This window comes from Drosophila eugracilis, unplaced genomic scaffold, assembly GCF_018153835.1.
Source record: "Drosophila eugracilis isolate 14026-0451.02 unplaced genomic scaffold, ASM1815383v1 contig_1897, whole genome shotgun sequence".
Taxonomy (NCBI): Eukaryota; Metazoa; Arthropoda; class Insecta; order Diptera; family Drosophilidae; genus Drosophila; species Drosophila eugracilis.
Genome location: NW_024572751.1, coordinates 2162550 through 2188709, shown reverse-complemented (window position 1 = coordinate 2188709; position 26160 = coordinate 2162550). Strand labels below are relative to the sequence as shown.

The 26160-nt window shown below is 41.6% G+C and overlaps 3 protein-coding genes across 6 annotated transcripts; all 3 read right to left on the bottom strand.

Moving 5' to 3' along the window:
* Nucleotides 1–758: 758 nt before the first annotated feature.
* On the bottom strand, nt 759–16675 carry LOC108105545. Of its 4 annotated transcripts, XM_017212178.2 has the most exons (11): nt 16385–16675; nt 13085–13554; nt 11862–13024; nt 10201–10437; nt 9803–10059; nt 7629–7807; nt 7126–7479; nt 6263–6446; nt 4319–4429; nt 4064–4242; nt 759–1400 (listed from the first exon to the last, which is right to left on the bottom strand). In XM_017212178.2, the coding sequence occupies exons 3-11, from the start codon at nt 12532–12534 to the stop codon at nt 1259–1261; spliced, it is 2316 nt and encodes a 771-aa protein (XP_017067667.2). In that variant the 5' UTR covers nt 12535–13024; nt 13085–13554; nt 16385–16675; the 3' UTR covers nt 759–1258. The 4 variants fall into 4 exon arrangements, with proteins under 4 accessions (XP_017067667.2, XP_017067668.2, XP_017067669.2 ...); XM_017212179.2 differs by having other exon boundaries at nt 10201–10434; nt 11862–13554; nt 16385–16674; XM_017212180.2 differs by lacking the exon at nt 7126–7479 and having other exon boundaries at nt 11862–13554; nt 16385–16673.
* A 584-nt stretch (nt 16676–17259) lies between these two features.
* Nucleotides 17260–18158, bottom strand: LOC108105540. The gene is made up of 2 exons (XM_017212172.2): nt 18139–18158; nt 17260–18080 (listed from the first exon to the last, which is right to left on the bottom strand). Exons 1-2 carry the CDS (start codon nt 18155–18157, stop codon nt 17260–17262), a joined length of 840 nt encoding a protein of 279 aa, XP_017067661.2. The 5' UTR covers nt 18158.
* A 1263-nt stretch (nt 18159–19421) lies between these two features.
* LOC108105542 (mucin-5AC) lies at nt 19422–25153 on the bottom strand. Its single transcript, XM_041817805.1, has 4 exons — nt 24317–25153; nt 21795–22760; nt 20241–20618; nt 19422–19997 (listed from the first exon to the last, which is right to left on the bottom strand). The coding sequence occupies exons 1-4, from the start codon at nt 25151–25153 to the stop codon at nt 19422–19424; spliced, it is 2757 nt and encodes a 918-aa protein (XP_041673739.1).
* Nucleotides 25154–26160: the final 1007 nt, after the last annotated feature.

The window sequence follows — 26160 nt, the reverse complement described above, 5'->3', positions numbered from 1 at the left end:
GGAATTTTTATGCTGGAAGAAAAGTGAAAGCCTTGCCATTTGCGTGTTAATTGCGCCTGGAATTTACATAAATATTAATTTCAGATGAGGTCGTGCTCGTCATGGAGACATCAAAGTCGTCCCCCAAACGCCCGATACACTGCCTAATAAAAGTATATTTATGCAAATAGCTTCCTTTACCATTTCGACTGTTTGCCAGCGACAATTAGACGCCATTCCTGCTGGGCCACAGCGCCTTGATTTATGCTAAGAAAATGTGTTATTATTGAACCTGCTGGTCTGAGTGAGTGATTTCCCAGCATGTGGGTTCTAAATATAAATCTGCATGCAGATTTCCCCAGATTAACAGCATTGAACCAATGGCCTGGCATATGAAATCAAAGAATAATACATATTCATGCTAAATTAGACTAAGGCCCCAGGTCAAATTGACTTGGCTTAAATTAAATTCCTTTCAATAAATAGATGGAGATTTTGAATTGGTTTATAAATTCTGAATTCTAATGACTTGTTTTATGTTAAGGAATATGTATAATTGTTATTTTTCTTTTAAAATTAAAAATTCATTTAAGTTTCTTTGAAGACAACAACGACATTTAAGCTCTTTACAGACTAAAAATACTTTTTAAAGACTAAAAAAATATCCATTAAAGAGCTAAAAATCTTTTTTCATCATTAATTTTTATAGTTTTAATTTAATATCTCTTAAATTTTCAGTTTTCCTCAACCTGTTGGTCCCAAATTAAAATGATACACACTTAACACGATTTCAATTTATTTTCCATTTTATGTGCTGGCCACAAAAACTACCTCTAATAACAATTTTTGCGTATTGACTAATTGAATTTTCCGCCGCATCCGTCTGACCGGCAATTAATAAATATTCTGATTTCATTAAATATTATTTTTAGTGAATTTATATGTGACATTCACTTGGGCGTGTGAGGGAAATTTAAAAAGTGTACTGACCGCAGTCGAAACTAGTAAATAATTTGTATGCAATGTGTAAACAAAATCAGAATAAATATTTAAGCAGCGGTTGAGTGACAAATTGGCGTTAAGTAGGCCAGTTATTAGACTACAATAAATATATAAATAAATAAATAAATAAATAAGAGTTTAACAAATAAATTATGCTTAGTCTAGATCAATTATCCTATTTACAGTTCGGTTTCTTTTTAACAAGGAAAAGTTGACTTTAAAGTTGCTCGTACTCGTTCATCGTCTCACTCTCTCGAAGATTAAGGACCTCCGGACATCACTTGGCCGGCATATTGCACTGCGGGTATAGGCTCTGGCAGTCCTTTTGATCCTGGCCATCCCGGGCTGCCTGGATTAGGCGGTAAAAACGACGCACTGCCTCATTCGCTTGCGTTACGGGCTCCAGTTCGCTGGTATCGCTGCAACAGACACAAAATGAGAAACTTTTCCAAACAACTTTTCGCGTATTTAATTAAATGGTTTTTTGTGTGTGTGCTCTTAGAGCAGATGCTCCCCTTCTTGGTTATTTTTCTGCACTTGGAAACTAAGTTCCCAATAATATTAGAAAATATCTTTCTTTATGTGAAGCTACGATAATACTAATTAATTTCCAAACTTCCTATATTTCATGCAACCCCTTATTTTCCTTTATTATATATCTGTGATTTTAAAAATTTTTCATAAATATAAAACAAACTAATTTCCAGAGTTTAGAAATTTGTTTTTCCCTAAGAAAAGTAGAATTATTCCACAGTAAAACCCATTAAAAAAACCTTTTTTATAAAGAAAGTTATTCTTGTTTTGAATTTTCCTCGAAACGAAATAAAACATTTTCCGGATGCCGTGGCAATGTTTCTTTTGAGTGTTCCCAGTTAGTTAGTCCTAGCTGCAGGCCAAAGCCGATGAATGCCTTTTTGCTGGGTGCCAGGAAGTCGGCTAATTAACTTTGCCACTTGGGCCCATCGCAGTAAAGTTTTCATGAAAGCAGGTCGAATCGCTTCTGCGTGCTTTTGGGCTTACCAGCACGCGCCTTTTGTGTGCCAGACATCCATGTTTCACCCCGAGCCACCTACATACATCCACCTCCGATCCTACAGCCAGCTGCTCAGCTATTCAGGCTCAAATTGAAGGCGTCTGGGCCAATTGATTCAGTGGGCGGGGTGTTGCTAATGGATTTCATGTGACTAGTCATTCGTGCTGGGAGTCAGTAGGTGGTGGCCGGAAAATCGCGCCACACAAGCCAAGGACAAACTGATTTCCTATGCTCTTTGGAAGCTCCAAGGAAGAATGGGTGGACGTGACCTGGTGCAAGGATATGTTGTCTGACTTTTAATGTATTTTTTATATATTTTTTCCTATCTTCCGCCTTCATCTATCAAAAGTGAATGGCGAACTAAAACAAGAACTAAATGCAGGCAAACTTCTGTAAGTTTTTCTGACCCAAGTCCAGCAACTTGTCAAGTGTTTATTTATTTAATTTTCCTTTTCAGCAAGCAGTGATATTTCTAAGAACTTTATGGTATTTATTTCAGTTTCTGGAATTCATTTAATCCGAAAATCTTTTTATTTTTAATTAGTTTGTGCTTTGTAGTCATGCGTTAACCGGCTGAGAGCTTGCATTTCAATGGTAGTTCAAGAAATAAGTCCAATTAAAATTAAACCACCAATAATGCCCTGGGCTGACAGCAAAATTGTATTCACAAGTTTGATTCTTTTCCGATTGAAATGAAAATTCCCGAAACACTGCATAATGCTTTTCAATTAATTACGATGGCACTCATTATAGGTGCGCTTGACTGGCTGGCTGGCCTGACTGCAGATGGTGGACGGTTTAAACAAACGTTGCCTTTCATTAGGCCAATTTATTTTAATTAGCTCTCAACTACGATGGCCGAAAACCTGAGCTCCTGGCCACTGTCAATGGCGTCCCGATAAGGCAATTAAGCACACTTTGGGCCACTCAATTAATGACTTGTCATAGGCACGCAGACCCATAAATCATATAACATAAGGGACGACTTGGTCTAGATGATGACTCCTCCTGGGACACGGGGCTGTCACTCATAACTTTGTCAAGGCAGTTATCTTGGGTCTAACAATTTTGCACCCATTGTTGTCAGCGTGACAAAAATAAGGAGAAAAAAAACAGCTATAGGCATGGCCCAAAAGATAATGAGCCGTAAGAAATATGATGAATACGAAATGGGAGTTTATCTGGTCTGCGACATGCCCGAGTGCCCATGGAGTGACCGATGTGGGTGGAACCACCTCGAAAGATGACGACAATGATGATGATGGCACGCGGCTTGTGGCAGGGAGTTCCACTTGGCTGCCCATGTGCAGTGTGTGCAGTTCAATTAGAAGATGCAACGCGACAGCCTCGAACTTGCGCGACAAACTGCACTCCGACAGCCCCAAGTTCCACTTTCTTTTCACGCTCTTGCCTATTAATTGAAAGGCAATGATGGGGCACCAAACTGGAGGTGGGCCATTAAATCTTTACCCGCAGCGAAAACGCATCGAACTGGGCTGGCTTGGCTTGGCTCGGCTTTGGCAAAATGAATTTAAGTTTTGACTGCCTGACATCACAATTTGCAATGCCTGGGGAGCAATTAGAGCACAGAATGACACATTTTATGGCAAATGACAAGTCTGAGTTCACGGCCCGCAGTCATAAAGCCAGTCCCATGTAGTTATGTCGAAAAAGGTGGAATCTAGAGATTTGGAAAACTGACGACAGACAAATTATTAGCTTGCACTATAATGACTATGGAAAAGAAAACTTTATCGTGTATAGAAATTGACAAATTTTATCACAGAAAGATTATAATCTGACGTACCCCTTTAATTTCAATTTATTACAGATGAAAAGTTTAAAGGCTTTAGCATTTTTCATTTCGAGGTAAATTAATGAAACAAACCGAATTCTCAGATTTAAAAAAACCACTAAACTTTCAAGAGAAAACAGATTAAAGTTCTTCAAATCAAATTTATATGCTGCCGATTAAACTGTGTAGGAGAAACTAAAGTCTCTTAACTCCCATTAAATAGTCTCGTGTGGCTTTTTCAGTTTCTGACTTACCGACTAAGCTCCGCGGATATGAAATTGCTGTGCGGACTGTAGGTGGCCGGATCCTTGTACATGCTGCACACGATGCGCTCCTTGCACAGGTCATTCTTCACGCCCAGCTGCTCGACGATTTTGTCAATTTTCAGCAGAATGGGACTGTAGAACGGATCATAGTTGAGCGGATACAGGGGCTGAAATCGCACAAAAAGAGCCCAAGTTATTCATCATGAAAGCAGATTAGTGCGGCGGATGTGGCCAATTGCAAACCTGTCCATCCTGCACGAACGGCTGGTGCTCGAGTATCTTCTGCTGCTGCTGGATGAGGCGCTGCTCGGCCTGAATGCGGATGGCCTCCTTCAGCTGGGCGGCCAGTTCGGGCTGGTGGTCAATATAGAGGGAGTTTGTCAGTTATGCAGTCGAAAAATCGATTCTTTTGACCATTTATTAAGTTTGCAATTTGATTGGAAAACAAGCTTAAAGGTATTTATGTATTAAAAGGAATTTAAGCCAAACGGAATAACAAATACTAAAGTTATTTAAATCGAAGACTAAGGGGCTTGATGAACCGGTTTTAAATATAAAGTATATCCTTGTCTGAGCTACACATTGCTGGTTTATATTAATAGATTGATATAAAATATAAACGAATTAAAATAGTTTATAAGTTTAACCAAAAATATTTTTGATTCGTAGACATCTTCTCAGGTTTGAAAATATTTATGAAGAGGAGAGAGTGTACGTCATCTCATGTTCTGTAGACGTTTCTTTTTATTTTAATATTGTTTATTCAAAATAAAATAAAATTAAAGGATTATTTTATATTCATCAGCCAAATTCAAACACTTCCCTGCCATCAAATATTTGCCCATTTCGGACAAAAATAGCTCAATGAGTTGGAAATGCCAAAAGCAAATTCTAGTATAATAATAGAAATTCGGTTATTCTTCCTTGGAAATTAATTTACAATATTCAAAATTGTGGACGTTAAATGTAAGTGACACATAAAATAAACCTGGCTGCAGGAAGTTACAGAGAATATACCACATTGTGTGTGAAAAGGGCGAACTGCTGACCTTCTGCTGCGGACAGGTCATCCGACTAAGCCCCCTGGCACACTTTCTCGACAGGCCGGCAGTTGCCATCATATTTGGACATTGGCTTTGGGAAGGCGTGCTCATTTAATTAAGGTGAACAGCGGGATGTTTTGCAAGCCTATGGACTCTGCAGACTGCAGGCAGCCCGGGCAGTGCAAAGTGCATTTTAATTATGGCTTAGTTGACAAGCCAAGTGCCCGAAAGCCCGGCCCACATGTGACCGGCATTTCTGCTCACTTGAAAGTGAAAACTGTCATTGAAAGTCAGTCAGTCAGTCAGTTAGTTGGTTGCTTGGTTTGCCTGGTTTTTGGTCTGAGTAAACTGTTTGCCAAGCCATTCACCTTGCAAGGGCCTGCACTTCGAATGGTGTCGTCGGGCAAAAAGAGAAAAGAACGCACCTGCCGTGCCGGACAAGACAAGACAATTTGCATCATAGGAAAACAATTTGCACTTTTGAGGAAAGTGTCAATAAATGCACTGCCAGACTGTTGTTTGCAAGTGAAACTGCAGCAGGGTGATTGATTGTGTTTTTTTCCAGCTGTGCAAATGTGCAATCTGCAAATGGTGGGATGTGATCAGGGGGGAGGAACTGGATGCTGGGAAATGGGCTGGCTGGAAAAGCCACAGACAGCAATCAATATTAAATTCTTTATTCTTGATTTCTGAGGGGAACCTATTTAATCGAATTATTTCTTTTAACATTTGTTTACCTTTTAATAATTATTTAATTTAAATATATTTCCATATTCAATAATGCGAAATGAAATGCTTCTTTAAAAGTTTCCGTGGGCTGTATACTATATGTTAATATTATTATTGGGTACACTCAACCTATTTCAAGGGGGATATTTTATTTTTTTGAACCATTTCTAGCCCCATTTAGCTTCGCTCTAACATATTTTTGTCAGTGTGCTACCCGGAAAATCATCGTCGCACACGCTTTTTTAAACAGAAAATGGGGCAACTTGTGCTACCCATAACCACACGTGGTATATATCTGATTACACGGACACCCTTTTCTATGTACATAGCTGCGATTACAATAAATGCACATTCGCATATTCCGTTTGGCTGCTGGAAATGTATACTTAATGGGATGTAATGTGATATTACGCACCGAAAGTTGTGGCTGCTCCTGCAGAGCCTGATTTTGCTGCTGCTGCTGGTGCTGCTGTTGATTATTGCGCGCTGGATCATACTGTGCGGCAATTTGTGCCGCAGCCGTGAGTACGGGCCCGCTTTGAGGTGGATGCTGGCCCGGAACGAAGACCGGATGGTGCTGCGTATGTGCCGGCCTTGAGCTGGAAAGAGCAGGAAAATTAGATGCCGAAAGCAGTGGATGGGCGGGTCGGTCAAGTTCGGTTGCCACAATAGTTCCATTGGAGCGGTGAATCAAATTCCCTTTTCGCTGCTCTTTTTAATTGGCAGCAATTACCACCCAACAGCGAGTGTTGTTTGGCTTTCATTAAAGAATTTTAATTACATTTGGTTAAGCAAGAAGGACATATGGATGGATGGAGTGGTGGGAAAACAAGCAGATAGCGGTTACATTCAGTGGATGGAAATTTCCACTTCCAATGCATCGATGATTATAAGTCACGAGGTACCAGAAAATCATGGGTATAAAGCAAGAACCATGCAAAAAGGTTTCTTTAAAGAAGCTAAGTCCTAAATATGTCTCATTCACTAAATTCGTAAGCTATGTTTAAAGTCTAATAGTGTGTTTCCCTTTAATACCACTAAAAAGGCGGGAATAATTTTTCCTTTTAAAGTGCAGACGTTGGAAATAAGCTTTTTAAAATAAAGTCACCAGAACATAAAAGGAGTAGCTTTCGGGATTGTAGGAGTTAGTAGCTTATATTATGCCCTAATATATGGCTGTGCGGTTGTGTTTTTTTTTGAGGTGGCTGTGCAAGTGAGTTTCCATGTGCGTAGGTGTACTTGTTTGTTGGTTTTCGGGCGCCCTTAAGTGGCATGTACCTTTGTTTGTCCTGAGTTTGAAATGGGTTTAAACTGTGACTAGAGGCTTGTACTTTCTGAGCACTTAATTGCTGTTGCAGCTGAAGCTTAAGCTGGTGTTGCTGTTGCTGTTGCTGCTGCGACTGCTGTTTGAGCTGGGTGGGTGGCCTCGCCTGCTGGGTGACAGGCCAGCGTTGATGTTGCTGGTGTGTCTGATGTTGCTGGTGCGGCTGTGCCTGTGTCTGATGTTGCTGTTGTGCCTGTGTGGTGCCCAGGCCCCAAGCATGCAGGACCCCGGCATCATTCGCCGGATGGGGCTTAAAGTAATGCGCATTCTCCTCTATTTGTGCAGCGCGATTTATATCGCCTATGTATCTATGGTAAGGTGAAGCAAGTCGTTTGTTGTGTGTGTGTGTGTGTGTGTGTGGTGTGAGTGTGGTTTAGAGACAAGACAGATACACAGACAGTTACAGATGCAGATACGGAAAGCGTGATGTGATTGTATCTAGAGAGGAAGGACTTACTCTGAACCCAATCCCGGTCCACTGTTCTCCCAGGCTCCCTCAAAGTGCTCGAATCCGGGTCCATAGCTCTCGTGCACTGGTGCTCCATGGAGATAGGCGGACGGATGACCCTTCGGCGGGTGGGTGTAGATGATCTCGGGAACCGAGTGGTGCTCTCCGCTGTGCCATGGGGGAACAACCTAAGGATCAGGAAGGATAGTTTATTACTTTAATCTGCATTATTCTTTGGGATATACAAGGTTTCTCCTTTTCTAATGCTATAGTCAGACCTTAAACCAATAGCAGATACATTACACTAAATTCTATTTATAGAATAAACATATTTTATATTAAAATACAACATATTGAAGCAGTCGAGTATACAAGACGTCGGCTTGACATTTAATAAACTCAACGACCAAACTTTATTCACTGCTCTGGAGGGCTTCTCTTTCGAGTGCCCTTACCGCGACATCTTGTTGGCTATTTATAGTCTATGTTTGAATCGACCGAATAATACGCATTATACTGTTCGACTTTGCCTGCTGGCTGGGCTGGGGCTCAAGCTCAGTATCTCAGTTCAATGACTGCCAAAAAAAGCCGTAAATAAGGAATAAAATGCGGAGATATGCGACTGTGTCATCGCCTGTGACAGTTCGACTTCGAGTTCAAGCTCAGCCAATTATTTGGGCTTTTTATTGTGCACCAAATTCGAATCATATTTCATGCTGTACGGCCCAAAAAGTTTTCCTAGTAAAGAGGTGATACACGCTCACGAACAGACGACATGTTAAGTGGGTGTTCCATGCTCCTCATGTTTGGGAAGTCTTTCACTCGGAGACTTAATTTAATTTACACCGAGTTCGAAAGCGGACAGGGATGGCGAGGATGCTTTACTTGACTACAAATTGTCTACAAAATATGCACATATCATTGGCCACCCGGGTGAAAATTAACACTTGGCATTTATATAAACTACTCTACTGCTATCGATAGTGCGTTTTTCATTGCCATTGCAAAGCTTTCCTCTTTCAACACTTCAAATATTCATATATTCCATTGGCGACGAGTTAAGCTGCAAGTGTTCCCCACTGATTCCTGCTTTCTCCAGTTGACATAGTTGGCCTAAACGCCAATAAACGATAAGTTTAAAGGATTATAATTGCTGAAGTGCTCGTTTCTATTGAGTGAATTACCCGGAAAAACCTACTTGAGTAGAGATTGTCGAATGCAAATATGAGAACCCGGATTATTCCAGCACTTGAGGCCCTGGTCTCGGTTCTATGGCATTCCTGGCGACAATTTCGATTGGGAACATAAACATCTCATAAATATGAGTATCTACGCGTGTGCACTCCTTTGTGCCGAATTGGGTGGCGACAGCAACAGCCATTCTAGCCATCTTTAATCCCCGTCAACGGTCTCAATTGAAAGACGGGAATTCATTTGACGATATGTCAAGCTGGGTGCTGTCTGTGTCAGCATGAACTCATTTTGAGGGCACGTGCTATGCCAACTTGAAGTCGGAAATTTTCAATGGAAAATACTTTTCAACTGCCGCCTAAGAGCGCGTCTCTAGAGTTTTCTAATTGAATTTCCGGGAGCGCGGGCCCACACTGGAACAAAAGAGACTTCCAACCGGCAGACTTATAGATAAAACTGAATCACATCGGGATTGCTAATGAAATTTCTCTAAAAATAAGCCCAAAAAAGTGAATAATATAATCGGCCTAACCCAAACCAGTTATGGAAGAAATTTCTTTCAACTGAAGGTCACATTTCAGTGACTTCACACACCTTGACTTTACATGCTTTTAAAAAATTCATTATCAATAGTTTGAAGATAAAGGAAAACTAATTTGGACTTGAGAAAGCAGCGAATCATATCGTATCAACTATTGAATTTGATTTGTTAACATTTTTAGAATGAATTTATAACGAACATAACTTTTCCGCTTCGATTTACTACAGTTGATTCTCTACTATATTTATCTACTTAAAAAATAACCATACTCAATATTAAGCTAACATAATATACACTCTGTACTCTTTAGATAATTCCATTCTAATCATATTTCGACAAATATTCCAAGTGAGTGAAATACGATATTTATCTTTGTGCTTATCGATTAACTTTCTAGATATCTCCGTGGATAAGCGGAATTTGTGCAACATCATTTGCCATCTGCGCTTACCGTGTGATGATGATCGATGAGGTGGTGGTGATGGTGATACTTGGCGGGTGCGTGATAAGATTGCTGGTAGTGTGAGCAGAGCTTGAAGAGATGCGAGAGCGCCGGGAACAGGAAGAGCAGGAACTTCAGCAGCAGTTTCTTGGCCGCTCCGACTCCGATGACGATTGGCAGCAGCCAGAACAACTTGATCTTGATGATCTTGATGATGAGCAGCAATGCGAGGAATGACAGCACCAGTTTGCTGCGTAGAAATTTTTCTGGACAAACGAAAGTAGCAATCGAATCAGACTTTTGGATGCAGTTGCTGGCGTGGATTGGCCAGAGAGTGAAAGCGGTTTCGAATGCAGAATCGCATCTGCATCTGCGTGATGGGGAAACAAATTGCGAATATTACTTACGTATCTTCTTCTGGATTATCGCTCCAGCCAGTCGGGCCTTGACTACCTGTTTGGGAATAAGCTCCAACTTGGCAATAATTCCGTTGCCTTCGATGGCCCGCGGCGAGATGCGAAATGTGGCTCCATTAAACATAACCTCTGGCAGATCCACCTCCAGATCGTGGGTCATGGCGAATTTAATGCTCTTGCCATATAGAGCGCTGGTAACTTCCTCGATCGGTGTTTCCGCACTGGCTGCTTGGGAATTGGAGAATCGGAGAATTGCAGAATTAGAGAATTAGAGAGAGAGAAACACTTATGAGTGACGCTTTTAGGTTAATGAAAGTTTTGCAGAAAGCGATTTCCTTACTCAGGATGCTAGATATTCTTGCGCAACTGGGAGTGAGTATTCAGTTTCTCAAGTTAGCTTTAAGTAAGAGTAGGAGAAAAGTCTGGGAAAACATTTTTGATGTTACCTTATACATTTTCACAGTCTTTAAAATGAGAAAAAGGCATCTGCAGTGCTTTGGGAACTTCAAAATTTTCTGTGTAATTGCAGGTTTAATCTTGCTTGATAGCCGGATGTATTATAATTTTATTATTCTCATACAGGAAAATCAATAAAAACTGAAATTTATATGTCTGTCATTCTGTCCCAATTAAATAATATAAAATGTAGCAAAAAAAATAAAAACAGTAAATGCAAAAATGCCTTGCATTGGGGCTTGTTTGAGTGAATACTTTCTTTTTACCGAATTTTAAGAGTATTTTAGGATAGGAAAATTAAAAGCTAGTTCATGATCCGACTCTGCTCAAAGAGCCTTGTCCTTAAGTAACTCAAATTGGAGAGAAACATTTTCCATTACTATTTTTACTAAAGGTCTTCGGCTTCACCAACTGCATTGCAACTTTCGCTTACTATAGGTGACCTAAAATGTATAATATTTGTATAATCTATATAATTTTCTAAACACCGTAATAGATAACAATCACTATGCAAATTCTTAATAACTGCCAGTCGCTTGCATAATTCTTGACCGACTCGATGGCTGTTAATTGGCGATTGTTACAGTGTTGGCCATGCTAAAAGCCAATGAAAACATCTGATGGTAGCCTGGTAAAGAGCCGCATAATTGAGCGCAGTCAAAGCGCCGTGACTCACATAAACGAGAGATCGTTGCCGCAGCGGATATTTTACTGCTCTCTGGCGCAGCTAAAATACGTAAAAAATCAAATCAAAACGCGGCAAGTGAAAGTTTCTGGAAGTGGCAGCGGCATTTTTTGTGGACGTGCTCGGTTATAGGTAAACAAAACGAAGAAAAGAATCGATGTGAAAACTGATCGCACACACAAACTGCTGTTAGCTAAAGGCTAAATTGCGGGAAAAGATGTTATTTAAAGCCAAGAATTGGTTAGCTAACAACCAATTGGGCTAAAAAAATAAATAAGTCCTTTGGAATATAATACTTAGAGAGTTAAACTCTTAAAATTTCCAATATAACTTTTGATTAATTTAATTCACATTAAATTACTGTTTAAATTTCTTATTTCCCAAAGTAAAAAAAACTTCTAAGAAAATCCCAATTATATCTAACATTTGACCCTAGCAACATTTTCTTATTAATTTTATTAAAAATCTCTCCAAAATTTGGAAAATTCCTTATCAGAAAATCCCCACTTACCGGCACGTGCCTCCGAGTGCTCCTCCTTCTCCTTCTCCACTTGGTAGTCCACTTGGTTCTTGAAGAACTTGAGCCTTTGTGTAACATTGACATCCTGCACATCTAGAGCACCATCCAGGTAGCTGAAGACGTTCTTCTGGAAACAGGAAACGTCTGGCTTGAGATAGCAATCGCGGACAAGGCCATCCCAGAGCTCGTTGCCACTGGTAAATCGTCGGGCCAGGCGAAGGAGCAGAGAATCGCCAGCGTACACTTTATCCGCCTGCTTCCTGGCCGGAATCTCTGTGGCATTCACCACTGGCTGCCACTCATCTTCCGGCGGCAGTTCCGTCGTTATCAACTCAGCTGATGATTCCGTTGGCGTCTCGGTCTCCGTCTCGTGCTCCTCGACAGTCTGCGTCTCAATTTCGAGGTTGCTCAAAGGAGTGGTGGAGAGATGACGTCCAAGGCGACCATTCCGAGCCGTTCCATCCGCTACGGCGGCCCAGTTTATTAGGCAGATCAAGAGGAGGAAAATCATGTGACCACTCTTTGATCTGTCCATGCTCATTGGGTGGCAGTGGCGGCGACTTGGAGTGCGATTGCAGGTGCGATTTCTACTGGAGGATGTGCACTGTCGCTGGCTCTCACCAGAGCTCCAATTATGGGGTAAATCACTGTGTGTGTTGGGCATTTTCAGTTTCGTTTTCGGTTTCACTCGGCCAAATAGACAGCTAGCCAGTTAGCACTGCCGACAGCCAGTTAACACCTTCAACCTGCAATTGCAGTTGCAACGGCAAAAGCAAAGGTAATAGCACCTTGGCCCTGCAATTTAACTGTAGCCGAACTGTTTATTTAGCTGATTTCGCTGGGAGTACGTGTCCGGGAACTCCGGCCTTTGGCGGACACAATGGCCGGGTTTTGTTGGCGAAATCGTTAGCCAATTGACAAATCAATTTATGAGGCACTTGGCTTAGCACGCAAACACAATTCCATTGATTGTCGGTCGATTTTTTGTGGCAGCTAAATTCTTTTTATTGGTTTTAATGTACTTTCTTCGGTGCGTTTGTTTTCGACTTGGGTTTGTTTGGAATTTCGCTGCCGCATTTAGCGCGTTTTCTATTTGCTCTAGTCGGTTATCTAGCTACCTGGCAGCAATTACTTCATCGCGTCACACCTACGGCCTAACGGTTTCGTATCTGTAAGGCAGTAAGTAACTTGTATCTTGTGGATATGCAAATCACCTGTTCGCGCGTTTCGCGTGCGCATGCGTGCGCGTCTGGTTAACAACTGAGCGTGCTGTGGCCCAAACAGTTGGCCAAGATCATGGCCAGGCTTAAAGCAGACCGGTCGCTCTCTTGCTTTGCTTCTCTCCTCAGAGCTTCGTTCAGTTGTTGTCGTTGACTTTTTGCACTGCACTATCTGTTGAATATTGTATCTTGTATTTGGTATCTGGTATCTTCTGCATTCACACGTCGCTCTTCCGAGATTCTTCCGCCGCGCAAAACCTTAACTGTAGTTTTCTTCTGCGGCTGAAAGTTGTTTGGTCTACGCTCACTCCCCTATGTTTGTTTATACATTTTCCAGTTAGCTTGAGATTGTTTCGAGTGCAGTTTGTCTGCTGGCTTGACGTTAATTTTCCTTGTAGTTTTTGCGCCGCTCTTCCTTAGTCGGCGCTTTTCACGGCCATTTGGTGTCCAATGAACGGGTTTTCCTACAACGACAAAGTATACGTATATGAAGCGATTTTTATTATGTTTTTATGGCGCCAATATGGTTACTACTCACAGTTTGGCTTTTCCGTCAACTTAAATTCAAAATAAAAAGAGAAAATGGGTCAAGAGTAGAGCGACTGACTTGGAATTTCGTTTTTGATATAAACAAAATACAGTTATTAATATCAGTTTTTGTATTTAAATAAAAAGTAACAACTATTAACCCGCCAATTAGATAAATACATCTAAAAGTAATTAGACTCTTAGCAAGTTTCGCTTCTAAAGTTTTAATATTGTGTTTTTCTTTTTGATTAATTTGTATAATATTGTATTAAACTAATCAATTTAACTAAATTTAACAATAGTTTAGTAGATGATATAAAGCAATAATAAAAAACTGCATCAAAGACAATAACATAATCAAGTAAAATATTCTTAAATTTACATAGTTGTAGATATAGATAGGCAGAGTGAAAATGGGTCACCAATTCACCTATATTTGTGCACCCAAAAATCTACATTCGAAAAAGTAATAACTGTCACAGTTTACCTTTTTAGTCACATCGATTGAATTGAGAACGGAATCGAAAGGCACTTCTCTGGGACAAAAGAAAGCAATCAAGTTGTCAAATAAATCGCCATTACTTGAGCCACTTCCGATGAGCAACAAAAGATGTTTGGCGACACAGATATGACATATGTACGAGTATGTTATCCACCTTTTGTTGTCCATGGGCCATTGAAGGTGCTTCAGTATTCCATTTATGATCAAGATATCCATCTCAATACTTGCTCTTTGACATTATTATTGATTCTTTATTTAGGCTCTGAATCTGATTGGCACAAGTCTGAGACCTTTGTGGCCTTCTAATTAGCTGGAAATAGTCTCTGATTTGGGCCCAGACATAAGAGGCATTCCACAAACTGTTCCAGCCGTTTGTAATCACGTTTCCAATGCAATCAATTAGACCGCATTACGCGCACAGCTGCATACTAGAGTACTGCTTACGATTATTATTTTTAACGAGCTGCGACTTAGTAGCTCTCCGTAGTCGGTTCGTACGCGTAATGTGCATAAACGACATATGTTTCATGTAATGCTCGGCGTTGTTACGGCTTTTCATATTAAAGGCATTCTATTAAAGTGCCATGGCGGCTTATGTCATGCCAAAAGAAATAGCCATAAAGCTGCGAGTACACAATTGCTATAAAAATAATGGCCAGCTAAATCAAGTTTAGGGAGTCACCAAAAGCAGCAGAACTCGCTCCCCACCAAAAACTCATATGATGTAAGTTCTTCGCGGGTTCAAGCTAAGTCGAAGACCCAGCTCCAACCGTTAGGTGGCTTTATAGGTTAGCGACTAAGAAACATGGAGTTTGGACTTTAAACGAGGGTAAACAAAGAATTTAAACTAGTACTTATTTATTTAAAATTTGATTTCTTGCCTTTTAGCTGTTGATATCATCAAAAGTAAAATGAATTTGCTGTTTACTCAACTGCTCTTGAAGATTATTTTCGGACTTATGCAAGACCCGAGATAAATTTATTTTCGGCTGCTGTTCTGTTGTTGGCTTTCACTCGAATGCTTTCTGCTCTTTTTAATAATGATTCAATTACATCTATCTTAATGACACTTGAAAATGGCCAGCTCTCTGCCGGCTGGCAGATTACGTTTTCGGAAGGTAACAAGCTTTCCCTGCCCGTTGTTTTTGCGGCTGTCAGTCGCAGCATTTCCATGAGATTTTATTGCATTTTTATGTGACAATTTCTCGGGCCAGACACACGCATCCGAACATCGCGAACTCTCGACTCTGCGAGCGGTTATGTAAAGCTTTAAGTATCTGCATTTCATTAAATTGTATCAATGTTCGGGACAGACTTTCGGTTTCAGACGAACGCCTAGTGAATGTATCTAATAGATTACTAATTTCACTTTATGCGTGCCTGTAAGTTAGTTTGAACAGAGTCTGGTGTGATTTGTGTTAGCGTGCAAATATTTTAAAGAGTTTTTTAACTCTGACTACATTTCTTCGTTTGCGTTTCAGAGAAATCCATAGCAAACTCACTTTCGTTGCGGTTAACCAACTTGACTCACTAATGGCTTATTAAGTCCAAATAGATCGGATTCAACGTACTTTTTATGATCCATCTGCGGGGAGCTCGGCAAATTGAATGTAATTATTGGCAGAGCCACAATAAAAAATCAAATAAAAATAACTCGAGCTCGGAATAAAAACCATTCTGCCACCGCATATATTGCTGCGGTTTATCGCCTGCAAATTTTGCTGAAAGGTTTCAATTTCAATTAAATGTGATTACTGGAAGTGAACCACAATTCGGGCCTGGCCCCAACCATTTGTTTACTTTCTTCGGAAATGCTCTTAATGTTTGTATATCATTGTAAATACCCTATGCCTTTGGCTTGTACCGAGAACTTACAACCGCTAAGCACGCAAGCAAAAGCACTAATTGGGATTCTAATGTGTATTAGAGCGCGTTGAGATTCCCATCTGGCATGCGCTAATAACTCAAGGTGGGCGGGGAAGGTCTTTAAGCAACTTAAGAACTTCACGAAGGCAGCTGGCAGAGTCATGAAACCACAGGAAATTTCACTTTTACCCACTGGGTTAAATGCACATGGACATGCATCGCATTTCCCCGGCAAACAGGTTTCCGTTTTTCGGTTGATAAGTGCAACCGGCTTGCCAGCTGTTGGCTTTTGTTTTGTTGGTCAGTCAGTTAGTCAGGCGACTTGATCTGGGTCAAATATTTGCATTCCAGTTCGAACGGACTGGGAATATTTTGCTTCCCACTTTTTAGCTACTCACTTGGAAAGAGGGTACACCAGCAATTAGCACGAACTGTCACTTCTTCCAACACTTGCCATCACCATTGACTCATAATCTTAGGCGCGATGCGTTGTTATTGTTTGTCATGGCGTGACGTCTAATTAGCAAGATATTTTGTTATTCGTCCACTGGTCACTTTCGCTCTCGGTTTTCACAAGAAGAAATTTGCTAGATTGATTCCAGAATCCGCCGTGTCTTTCACTTTTTACAGTTGCCACTAAAAACAACCCGAGAGGCGCGATAAACGTGGACGACCGGCGAGCGTGGATAACCAACTGAACGGAGGTGCAGCCGCACAAAAGATGCGGCCAACTTTGGGTGTTGGTAGGTGAGTTTAATCGTACAGACACAGATACATATAAAGATACATACAGAGTACAAATACTTCAAAACAGAGGGAGAGAGATGGAGAGAAAGTAAGCACTTCAGACCGCCTGAAAGTATGCGACAATTTTGCCATCTTTGGCCAGAAATGAAATTTTACCAATTTCAGTTTATGTTAAGCAACGTGGTGGAATGGAATATTTATGATAAAGGAAATTAAATATTATATAAAAATACTTTAAACGCGTTGAGGGATATATATTAAGGAAAGATATATGTATAAATTACAAAACTTAAACGTATATTTCTAAATTTACTTTTATTTGAATCAAAATCAGAAATGCAATTTATATGCTAAAAAGTTTGTAATGTTCGCAAAACATTTGATTAAGATTCAAAGATTTTTTTTTACTTATTACTTTTTAGCAACTAAAGTTTCAATAAAAGTGTCATTTAACTTCTTCACATAATTCATCTTTGCTATATTCCCAGAATAGATTCAAGCCCCTCTGCTGCTTTCATTTAATCAATTAGCCTGAAACTTCAGTTGGCTCATTGCTGTCAATGGTTTCCATGGGTGTTACTTCACTGTCGCTCTGGTTACTGCTGCTCAGTTGTAATCTTGTGGGCTGAGTTGGGTTTGAAACTGGAGCTTTAGTTGTTGTTGTAGTTGTAGTAGTTGTCGCTGTCTTACGTAATTTGCCCCTCCACTTTTTTTGGCCATCTAGGTTGGCCGGCCTTAACCGATTCTTGATTATCTTCTGCCATTCAGATCCGGCGTCTTGGAAAGAGCTTTCAAGTAGATTTTCAGTCAGCATATTGTTGAACCCCATAGAAATTTGGTCCTCAACTTGTTCCTTGGATGCCGTGCTCATCAGATGCATCTGCTGGTTCAGCATAAAAGGAATAGGGTACGGGATATAGACTGGAATGGGATAGAAAACAGGTTGAGCAACCAGTGTATCCAATTTTCCATGGCCAATGATTGGGGAAGTCTCCCACATTCCTGGCATTAGCAATAAGTCCTGCACTGGGTATTTCTGTTTCTGGCCATGATTAAAACCTGGTTTTTGCTTCTGGGGAGGTCGGGTTTTTTTAGGTGGCTTTTCTGTGGAAGCATCCACTGCCTCTATTACTGGTGAAAGAGTGTTTGCAGCTTCTGGCATTAGAGTGGTCTCAGGTTCCTGTTCTGATTTTATCGACGTCCCAAACGTTGGCTTTGCAAAGGGATTTGAGAGCATAATAAGTGGAGTTTTCGAATCATCTCCGCTTGCTTTCAGCAGAGCTAACGGCTGCTCGCTTTGCAATTGGCCAAAAGTTTGCCTCGTTAGGCATGAGGCTAGGAAGGCAACTACAAAGGAGGACAAAGTGTTAAACAAATATTAAGACATAGTTTTTTTTCTACTTACCACAATAAAGTATCTTCATGGCGCCGTCAACTGAACTAAACTTCTTAAGATAAATTTCTGCCTTTTATGCCTTTTGCTTGAATCGGAAAGTAGGTTTCTGGCTAATCAATTCTTCATAAGTTTGCTAATTGACAAAAATAGTTTTTAGAACATACATTCAATATAAGAGTATGATGTTAGATTTCTAAAAATCTGGTTTATTGAAGAATATACCCGTAAATGAGGTCAAACTTTTAACATTAAACTCTTATTTTATTTTTAATTTGTCAAAAAATCTGTAACATTTAAAATTTACATTTGGACAAATAACTGGGTTGAGGTAGAATTTATATTAAAGATGAATTAATTAAAGGTTGAATAGAAAATTTCTTTATGTTTGGCTCTTCGATGATTTTCGGCGAAATATATTAAAAAACTTATAAAGACCGAGCTGGGGAGGCTTTTTATAATCTATAAATGAAGAATTTTTCATCAGATTTTCGGGCTTCATATTATTTAATTTGGTACAGTTTTGATCCCCTATCATGTATGATGAACTATTAAAATGTTGTCTTCCAACGTTTTGTAACAAGGAAAAAGGAAAAGTAATGTTAAATGGCAAGGAGAATAATGGTGGAGATGGATTTGAAGGAATCGCACTTTCCCACATTGCCGGCAATGAAAGAAGTTGAGATTGTAAATAATTTTGCAATCCATAAGAAATATTCTGTTTTATGGGTGGTTCAGTTTGATGTGTTCCATCCATTTCACGTGAATTTGTTTCTTCATCTGTCCGAAAATATTTAAATTCGATTTCATTATCCAAACGATTTTTTGGCCATATTTGGCCTGCACTCAGCACATCTTTTCTTGGGCTTGAATGTGTTTGAACAAAAGTGCTTCCTGATAGGCAAATCCAGCACAGAAAGTTTGCTGGTTGAGGTTTAAAATAGTTTATCTAAAAACTTTAACAAAAAAATTATTTAAACTTACAATAATTTATTAATTTCATGGCTAAACTTTTTATATTGCAATATTAGATAGAATTGGAAAGTTTTTATTGGTATAACCAATATATCGCTAATAAAAAATAGGGAAAGTTTTTAGGTGCCTTTTATAAATCTCTTTGCTCGCATCGAGACCACTGCAAGAGCTTTATATAGTACCCTGATTTAAATTTTGAAGAAGTATATTTTATTAAATTATATAAGTAAATAAACTTATTTGCAAATCTTTCTTTCAAACGCAGTCTTATCAAATTTTTCAGGTGTTTCAAAACATTTTATTAAAGCAAAGGCTACAACTCAATAGACCCTTATTTTGTTTTTAACGTGGCTGACGGCGGAATCGCAGTGGAAGTTGTCATAGCCTCTGTCGTCGTGGTTGCTGTGGGTGGAATTGCAGTGGAAGTTGTCGTAGCTTCTGTTGTCGTGGTGGTTGTTGGAGGAATTGCGGTGGATGTTGTTGTGGCTTCTGTTGTAGTGGTTGTGGATGGCGGAATAGCAGTGGAAGTTGTAGTGGCTGCTGTTGAAGTGGTTGTTGTTGGCGGAATGGCAGTGGAAGTTGTAGTCGCCTCTGTTGTAGTGGTTGTTGTGGGCTGAATTGTAGTCGAAGTTGTCGTAGCTTCTGTTGTCGTGGTGGTTGTTGGAGGAATTGCGGTGGATGTTGTTGTGGCTTCTGTTGTAGTGGTTGTGGATGGCGGAATAACAGTGGAAGTTGTAGTGGCTGCTGTTGAAGGGGTTGTTGTTGGCGGAATAGCAGTGGAAGTTGTAGTCGCCTCTGTTGTAGTGGTTGTTGTGGGCGGGAATTGCAGTCGATTGTTGTGGCTTCTGTTGTAGTGGTTGTGGTTGGCGGAATTGCGGTGGATGTTGTTGTGGCTTCTGTTGTAGTGGTTGTAGTGGGCGGAATAGCAGTGGAAGTTGTAGTGGCCTCTGTTGTAGTGGTTGTTGTGGGCGGAATTGCAGTTGTTTTGGCGAATAGCAGTGAAGTTGCGTGGCCTCGTTGTGTGGTTGTTGTGGCGGGATTGCGTCGAAGTTGTCGTTGCTTCCGTTGTAGTGGTTGTTGTTGGCGGAATTGCGGTGGATGTTGTTGTGGCTTCTGTTGTAGTGGTTGTAGTGGGCCACATAGCAGTGGAAGTTGTAGTGACCTCTGTTGTAGTGGTTGTTGTGGGCGGAATTGCAGTCGAAGTTGTTGTAGCTTCCGTTGTAGTGGTTGTTGTTGGCGGAATTGCGGTGGATGTTGTTGTAGCTTCTGTTGTAGTGGTTTTTGTTGGCGGAATTGCGGTGGATGTTGTTGTGGCTTCCGTTGTAGTGGTTGTTGTTGGCGGAATAGCAGTGGATGTTGTTGTGGCTTCTGTTGTAGTGGTTGTTGTTGGTGGAATTGCGGTGGATGTTGTTGTGGCTTCTGTTGTAGTGGTTGTAGTTGGCGGAATAGCAGTGGAAGTTGTAGTGGCCTCTGTTGTAGTGGTTGTTGTGGGCGGATTGCAGTCGAAGTTGTTGTACCTTCCGTTGTAGTGGTTGTTGTTGGCGGAATTGCGGTGGATGTTGTTGTGGCTTCTGTTGTAGTGGTTGTTGTTGGCGGAATAGCAGTGGAAGTTGTAGTGGCCTCTGTTGTAGTGGTTGTTGTGGGCGGAATAGTAGTGGAAGTTGTAGTGGCCTACTGTTGTAGTGGTTGTTGTGGGCGGAATTGCAGTGGAAGTTGTTGTAGCCTTCTGTTGTAGTGGTTGTTGTTGGCGGAATTGCAGTGGATGTTGTTGTACTTGTTGAAGTGGTTGTTGTTGGCGGAATTGCAGTGGATGTTGTAGTGGCCTCTGTTGTAGTGGTTGTTGTTGGCGGAATTGCGGTGGATGTTGTTGTAGCTTCTGTTGTTGTGGTTGTTGTTGGCGGAATTGCAGTGGATGTTGTTGTGGCTTCTGTTGTAGTGGTTGTTGTTGGCGGAATAGCAGTGGAAGTTGTAGTGGCCTCTGTTGTAGTGGTTGTTGTGGGTGGAATTGCAGTGGAAGTTGTAGTGGCCTCTGTTGTTGTGGTTGTTGTGGGCGGGATTGCAGTCGAAGTTGTCGTTGCTTCCGTTGTAGTGGTTGTTGTTGGCGGAATTGCGGTGGATGTTGTTGTGGCTTCTGTTGTAGTGGTTGTAGTTGGAGAAATTGCAGTGGACGTTGTTGTGGCCTCTGTTGTAGTGGTTGTTGTTGGCGGAATAGCAGTGGAAGTTGTAGTGGCCTCTGTTGTAGTGGTTGTTGTGGGCGGAATTGCAGTCGAAGTTGTCGTAGCTTCCGTTGTAGTGGTTGTTGTTGGCGGAATTGCGGTGGATGTTGTTGTAGCTTCTGTTGTTGTGGTTGTTGTTGGCGGAATAGCAGTGGAAGTTGTAGTGGCCTCTGTTGTAGTGGTTGTTGTGGGTGGAATTGCAGTGGAAGTTGTAGTGGCTACTGTTGAAGTGGTTGTTGTGGGCGGAATTGCAGTGGAAGTTGAAGTGGCATCTGTTGTTGTGGTTGTTGTGGGCGGAATTGCAGTCGAAGTGGTCGGTGCTTCCGTTGTAGTGGTTGTTGTTGGCGGAATTGCGGTGGATGTTGTTGTAGCTTCTGTTGTTGTGGTTGTTGTTGGCGGAATAGCAGTGGAAGTTGTAGTGGCCTCTGTTGTAGTGGTTGTTGTGGGCGGAATTGCAATGGAAGTTGTAGTGGCTACTGTTGAAGTGGTTGTTGTTGGAGGAATTGCTGTCGAAGTTGTCGTAGCTTCTGTTGTAGTGGTTGTTGTTGGCGGAATTGCGGTGGATGTTGTTGTGGCTTCTGTTGTAGTGGTTGTTGTTGGCGGAATAGCAGTGGAAGTTGTAGTGGCCTCTGTTGTTGTGGTTGTTGTGGGCGGAATTGCAGTCGAAGTTGTCGTAGCTTCCGTTGCAGTCGTTGTTGTTGGCGGAATTGCGGTGGAAGTTGTAGTGGCTACTGTTGAAGTGGTTGTTGTTGGTGGAATTGCAGTGGATGTTGTTGTGGCTTCCGTTGTAGTGGTTGTTGTTGGCGGAATTGCGGTGGATGTTGTTGTAGCTTCTGTTGTTGTGGTTGTTGTTGGCGGAATAGCAGTGGAAGTTGTAGTGGCCTCTGTTGTAGTGGTTGTTGTTGGTGGAATTGCAGTGGAAGTTGTAGTGGCCTCTGTTGTTGTGGTTGTTGTGGGCGGAATTGCAGTCGAAGTTGTCGTAGCTTCCGTTGTAGTGGTTGTTGTTGGCGGAATTGCGGTGGATGTTGTTGTGGCTTCTGTTGTAGTGGTTGTAGTTGGAGAAATTGCAGTGGACGTTGTTGTGGCCTCTGTTGTAGTGGTTGTTGTTGGCGGAATAGCAGTGGAAGTTGTAGTGGCCTCTGTTGTAGTGGTTGTTGTGGGCGGAATTGCAGTCGAAGTTGTTGTAGCTTCCGTTGTAGTGGTTGTTGTTGGCGGAATTGCGGTGGATGTTGTTGTGGCTTCTGTTGTAGTGGTTGTTGTTGGCGGAATAGCAGTGGAAGTTGTAGTGGCCTCTGTTGTAGTGGTTGTTGTTGGCGGAATTGCAGTGGAAGTTGTAGTGGCTTCTGTTGTAGTGGTTGTTGTGGGCGGAATTGCAGTGGAAGTTGTAGTGGCCTCTGTTGTTGTGGTTGTTGTGGGCGGAATTGCAGTCGAAGTTGTTGGTACCTTCCGTTGTAGTGGTTGTTGTTGGCGGAATTGCGGTGGATGTTGTTGTAGCTTCTGTTGTAGTGGTTGTTGTTGGCGGAATAGCAGTGGAAGTTGTAGTGGCCTCTGTTGTAGTGGTTGTTGTTGGCGGAATTGCAGTGGAAGTTGTAGTGGCCTCTGTTGTAGTGGTTGTTGTTGGAGGAATTGCTGTCGAAGTTGTTGTACCTTCTGTTGTAGTGGTTGTTGTTGGCGGAATTGCGGTGGATGTTGTTGTGGCTTCCGTTGTAGTGGTTGTTGTTGGCGGAATAGCGGTGGATGTTGTTGTGGCTTCTGTTGTAGTGGTTGTGGTTGGCGGAATAGCAGTGGAAGTTGTAGTGGCCTCTGTTGTAGTGGTTGTAGTTGGCGGAATAGCAGTGGAAGTTGTAGTGGCCTCTGTTGTAGTGGTTGTTGTGGGCGGAATTGCAGTCGAAGTTGTTGTACCTTCCGTTGTAGTGGTTGTTGTTGGCGGAATTGCGGTGGATGTTGTTGTGGCTTCTGTTGTAGTGGTTGTTGTTGGCGGAATTGCGGTGGATGTTGTTGTGGCTTCCGTTGTAGTGGGTTGTTGTTGGCGGAATTGCGGTGGATGTTGTTGTGGCTTCTGTTGTAGTGGTTGTTGTTGGCGGAATTGCGGTGGATGTTGTTGTGGCTTCTGTTGTAGTGGTTGTAGTTGGCGAAATAGCAGTGGAAGTTGTAGTGGCCTCTGTTGTAGTGGTTGTTGTGGGCGGAATTGCAGTCGAAGTTGTTGTACCTTCCGTTGTAGTGGTTGTTGTTGGCGGAATTGCGGTGGATGTTGTTGTGGCTTCTGTTGTAGTGGTTGTGGTTGGCGGAATAGCAGTGGAAGTTGTAGTGGCCTCTGTTGTAGTGGTTGTTGTGGGCGGAATTGCAGTCGAAGTTGTTGTGGCTTCTGTTGTAGTGGTTGTTTTTGGCGGAATTGCGGTGGAGTTGTTGTGGCTTCCGTTGTAGTGGTTGTTGTGCGTTTGTGCTCCGTGTTGTTGTTGGCGGAATTGCGGTGGATGTTGTTGTGGCTTCTGTTGTAGTGGTTGTGGGCGTGGGTGTGCCTGTGTGTAGTGTCCGTTGGGTTGTTGTTGGCGGAATTGCGGTGGATGTTGTTGTGGCTTCTGTTGTAGTGGTTGTAGTGGGCGGAATAGCAGTGGAAGTTGTAGTGGCCTCTGTTGTAGTGGTTGTTGTACCTTCCGTTGTAGTGGTTGTTGTTGGCGGAATTGCGGTGGATGTTGTTGTGGCTTCTGTTGTAGTGGTTGTTGTTGGCGGAATAGCAGTGGAAGTTGTAGTGGCCTCTGTTGTAGTGGTTGTTGTTGGCGGAATGCAGTAGTTGTTGTAGCTTCCGTTGTAGTGGTTGTTGTTGGCGGAATTGCGGTGGATGTTGTTGTGGCTTCTGTTAGTGGTTGTGTTGGCGAATAGCGTGGAAGTTGTAGTGGCCTCTGTTGTAGTGGTTGTTGTGGGGGAATTGCAGTGGAAGTTGTTGTGGCCTCTGTTGTAGTGGTTGTTATTGGCGGAATAGCAGTGGAAGTTGTTGTAGCTTCTGTTGTAGTGGTAGTTGTTGGCGGAATTGCAGTGGATGTTGTTGTGGCTTCTGTTGTAGTGGTTGTAGTTGGAGGAATTGCAGTGGACGTTGTTGTCGCCTCTGTTGTAGTGGTTGTAGTTGGCGGAATAGCAGTGGAAGTTGTAGTGGCCTCTGTTGTAGTGGTTGTTGTGGGTGGAATTGCAGTGGAAGTTGTAGTGGCCTCTGTTGTAGTGGTTGTTGTTGGCGGAATAGCAGTGGAAGTTGTTGTAGCTTCTGTTGTCGTGGTAGTTGTTGGCGGAATTGCGGTGGATGTTGTTGTGGCTTCTGTTGTAGTGGTTGTAGTTGGAGGAATTGCAGTGGACGTTGTTGTCGCCTCTGTTGTAGTGGTTGTAGTTGGCGGAATAGCAGTGGAAGTTGTAGTGGCCTCTGTTGTAGTGGTTGTTGTGGGTGGAATTGCAGTCGAAGTTGTCATAGCTTCTGATGTCGTGCTAGTTGTTGGCGGAATTGCAGTGGAAGTTGTACTAGCCTCTGTTGTAGCGGTTGTTGTTGGCGGAATAGCAGTGGAAGTTGTTGTAGCTTCTGTTGTCGTGGAAGTTGTTGGCGGAATTGCGGTGGATGTGGTTGTGGCTTTTGTTGTAGTGGTTGTTGTTGGAGGAATTGCAGTGAAAGTTGAATTGGCCTCTGTTGTAGTGGTTGTTGTGGGTGGAATTGCAGTGGAAGTTGTAGTGGCCTCTGTTGTAGTGGTTGTTGTGGGTGGAATTGCTGTGGAAGTTGTCGCAGCTACTGTTGTAGTGGATGCTGGCAGTGCTGTGGAGGCGTTGGGGTCGGGAGTTGTTAACGCTGTTGGTGGCATCCTTGTAGATGTCCTTCTACGTCGCCATATTCTAAAAATTTGGTTGAGCGCATGACGAGGACGCGATTCTGAATCACCGTCGTTCACAGAATTTGGAAGAAAGTTTATTCTTTCCTGTTTTGTTTCAACATTTCGATTTTCCATGTCCCCAATCCTAGGTGTATTACTAAAATAGTTTGGCTGACGGCCATATTTCAACATGATGGGAATCGGTACTTCCGATTCTATTGCTTGTCCAATTGATGACTGCCGCAAATTAAGAGAACTGTACCGCTGATCACCTTCAGCATGACCGAAATATATGCTTCTTAAGAAAAGAAGTATACTTAAGTAAAACTGAAAAAATGTAAATTAGGTATAGAATCTTTTATGTGAAAGCGTTTGCGGAATATACCAATATAAATAGACTCCATGGTGTTCTTAAATTGACTAAGAATTTTTCGGACTTTTATCGCTTTTATATCGCAGAATCCGGCTCAAGTGGAAAGTAGGTTAAAGCGCTAATTACTGAAAGATGAAATTCAGTAACTCATTTCTAGATTTTGGTATGGACTAAATGTTTTTGTATTTCTTTTTGTCACTAGAATTTTCTGCATGTGATAAATATGTCAGACCTTTGTCTAATCGCAAGGCCTTGCTAATTGTTTAGTTAACAGATCTGGGAGACTACTGTAGTGCCACTAAGACTTTAAAATATTTGGATACGGTTTATAATTCATGAAAGTGAGATACTAATAATGGTCTTTTGTTCATAGGATATTTTGGAAAAAATATGTAATAATGCTTAACATTGAAGTTGGTTCAAATCTTTATAAAAAATTATATTCCTTAATTCATACCTTGACTGTAGGAAGACAGTTACACGTCTGATGCTTTATTAAATTTCAAAGTCGATAACAATAAACATATAAGGAAGTTTTTTGATATGTGGATTCGATTTATATGGGAATTTGGGATCCAATTATCTATCACATAAAAGATAAAACATTATGTTATTAAATATTTTA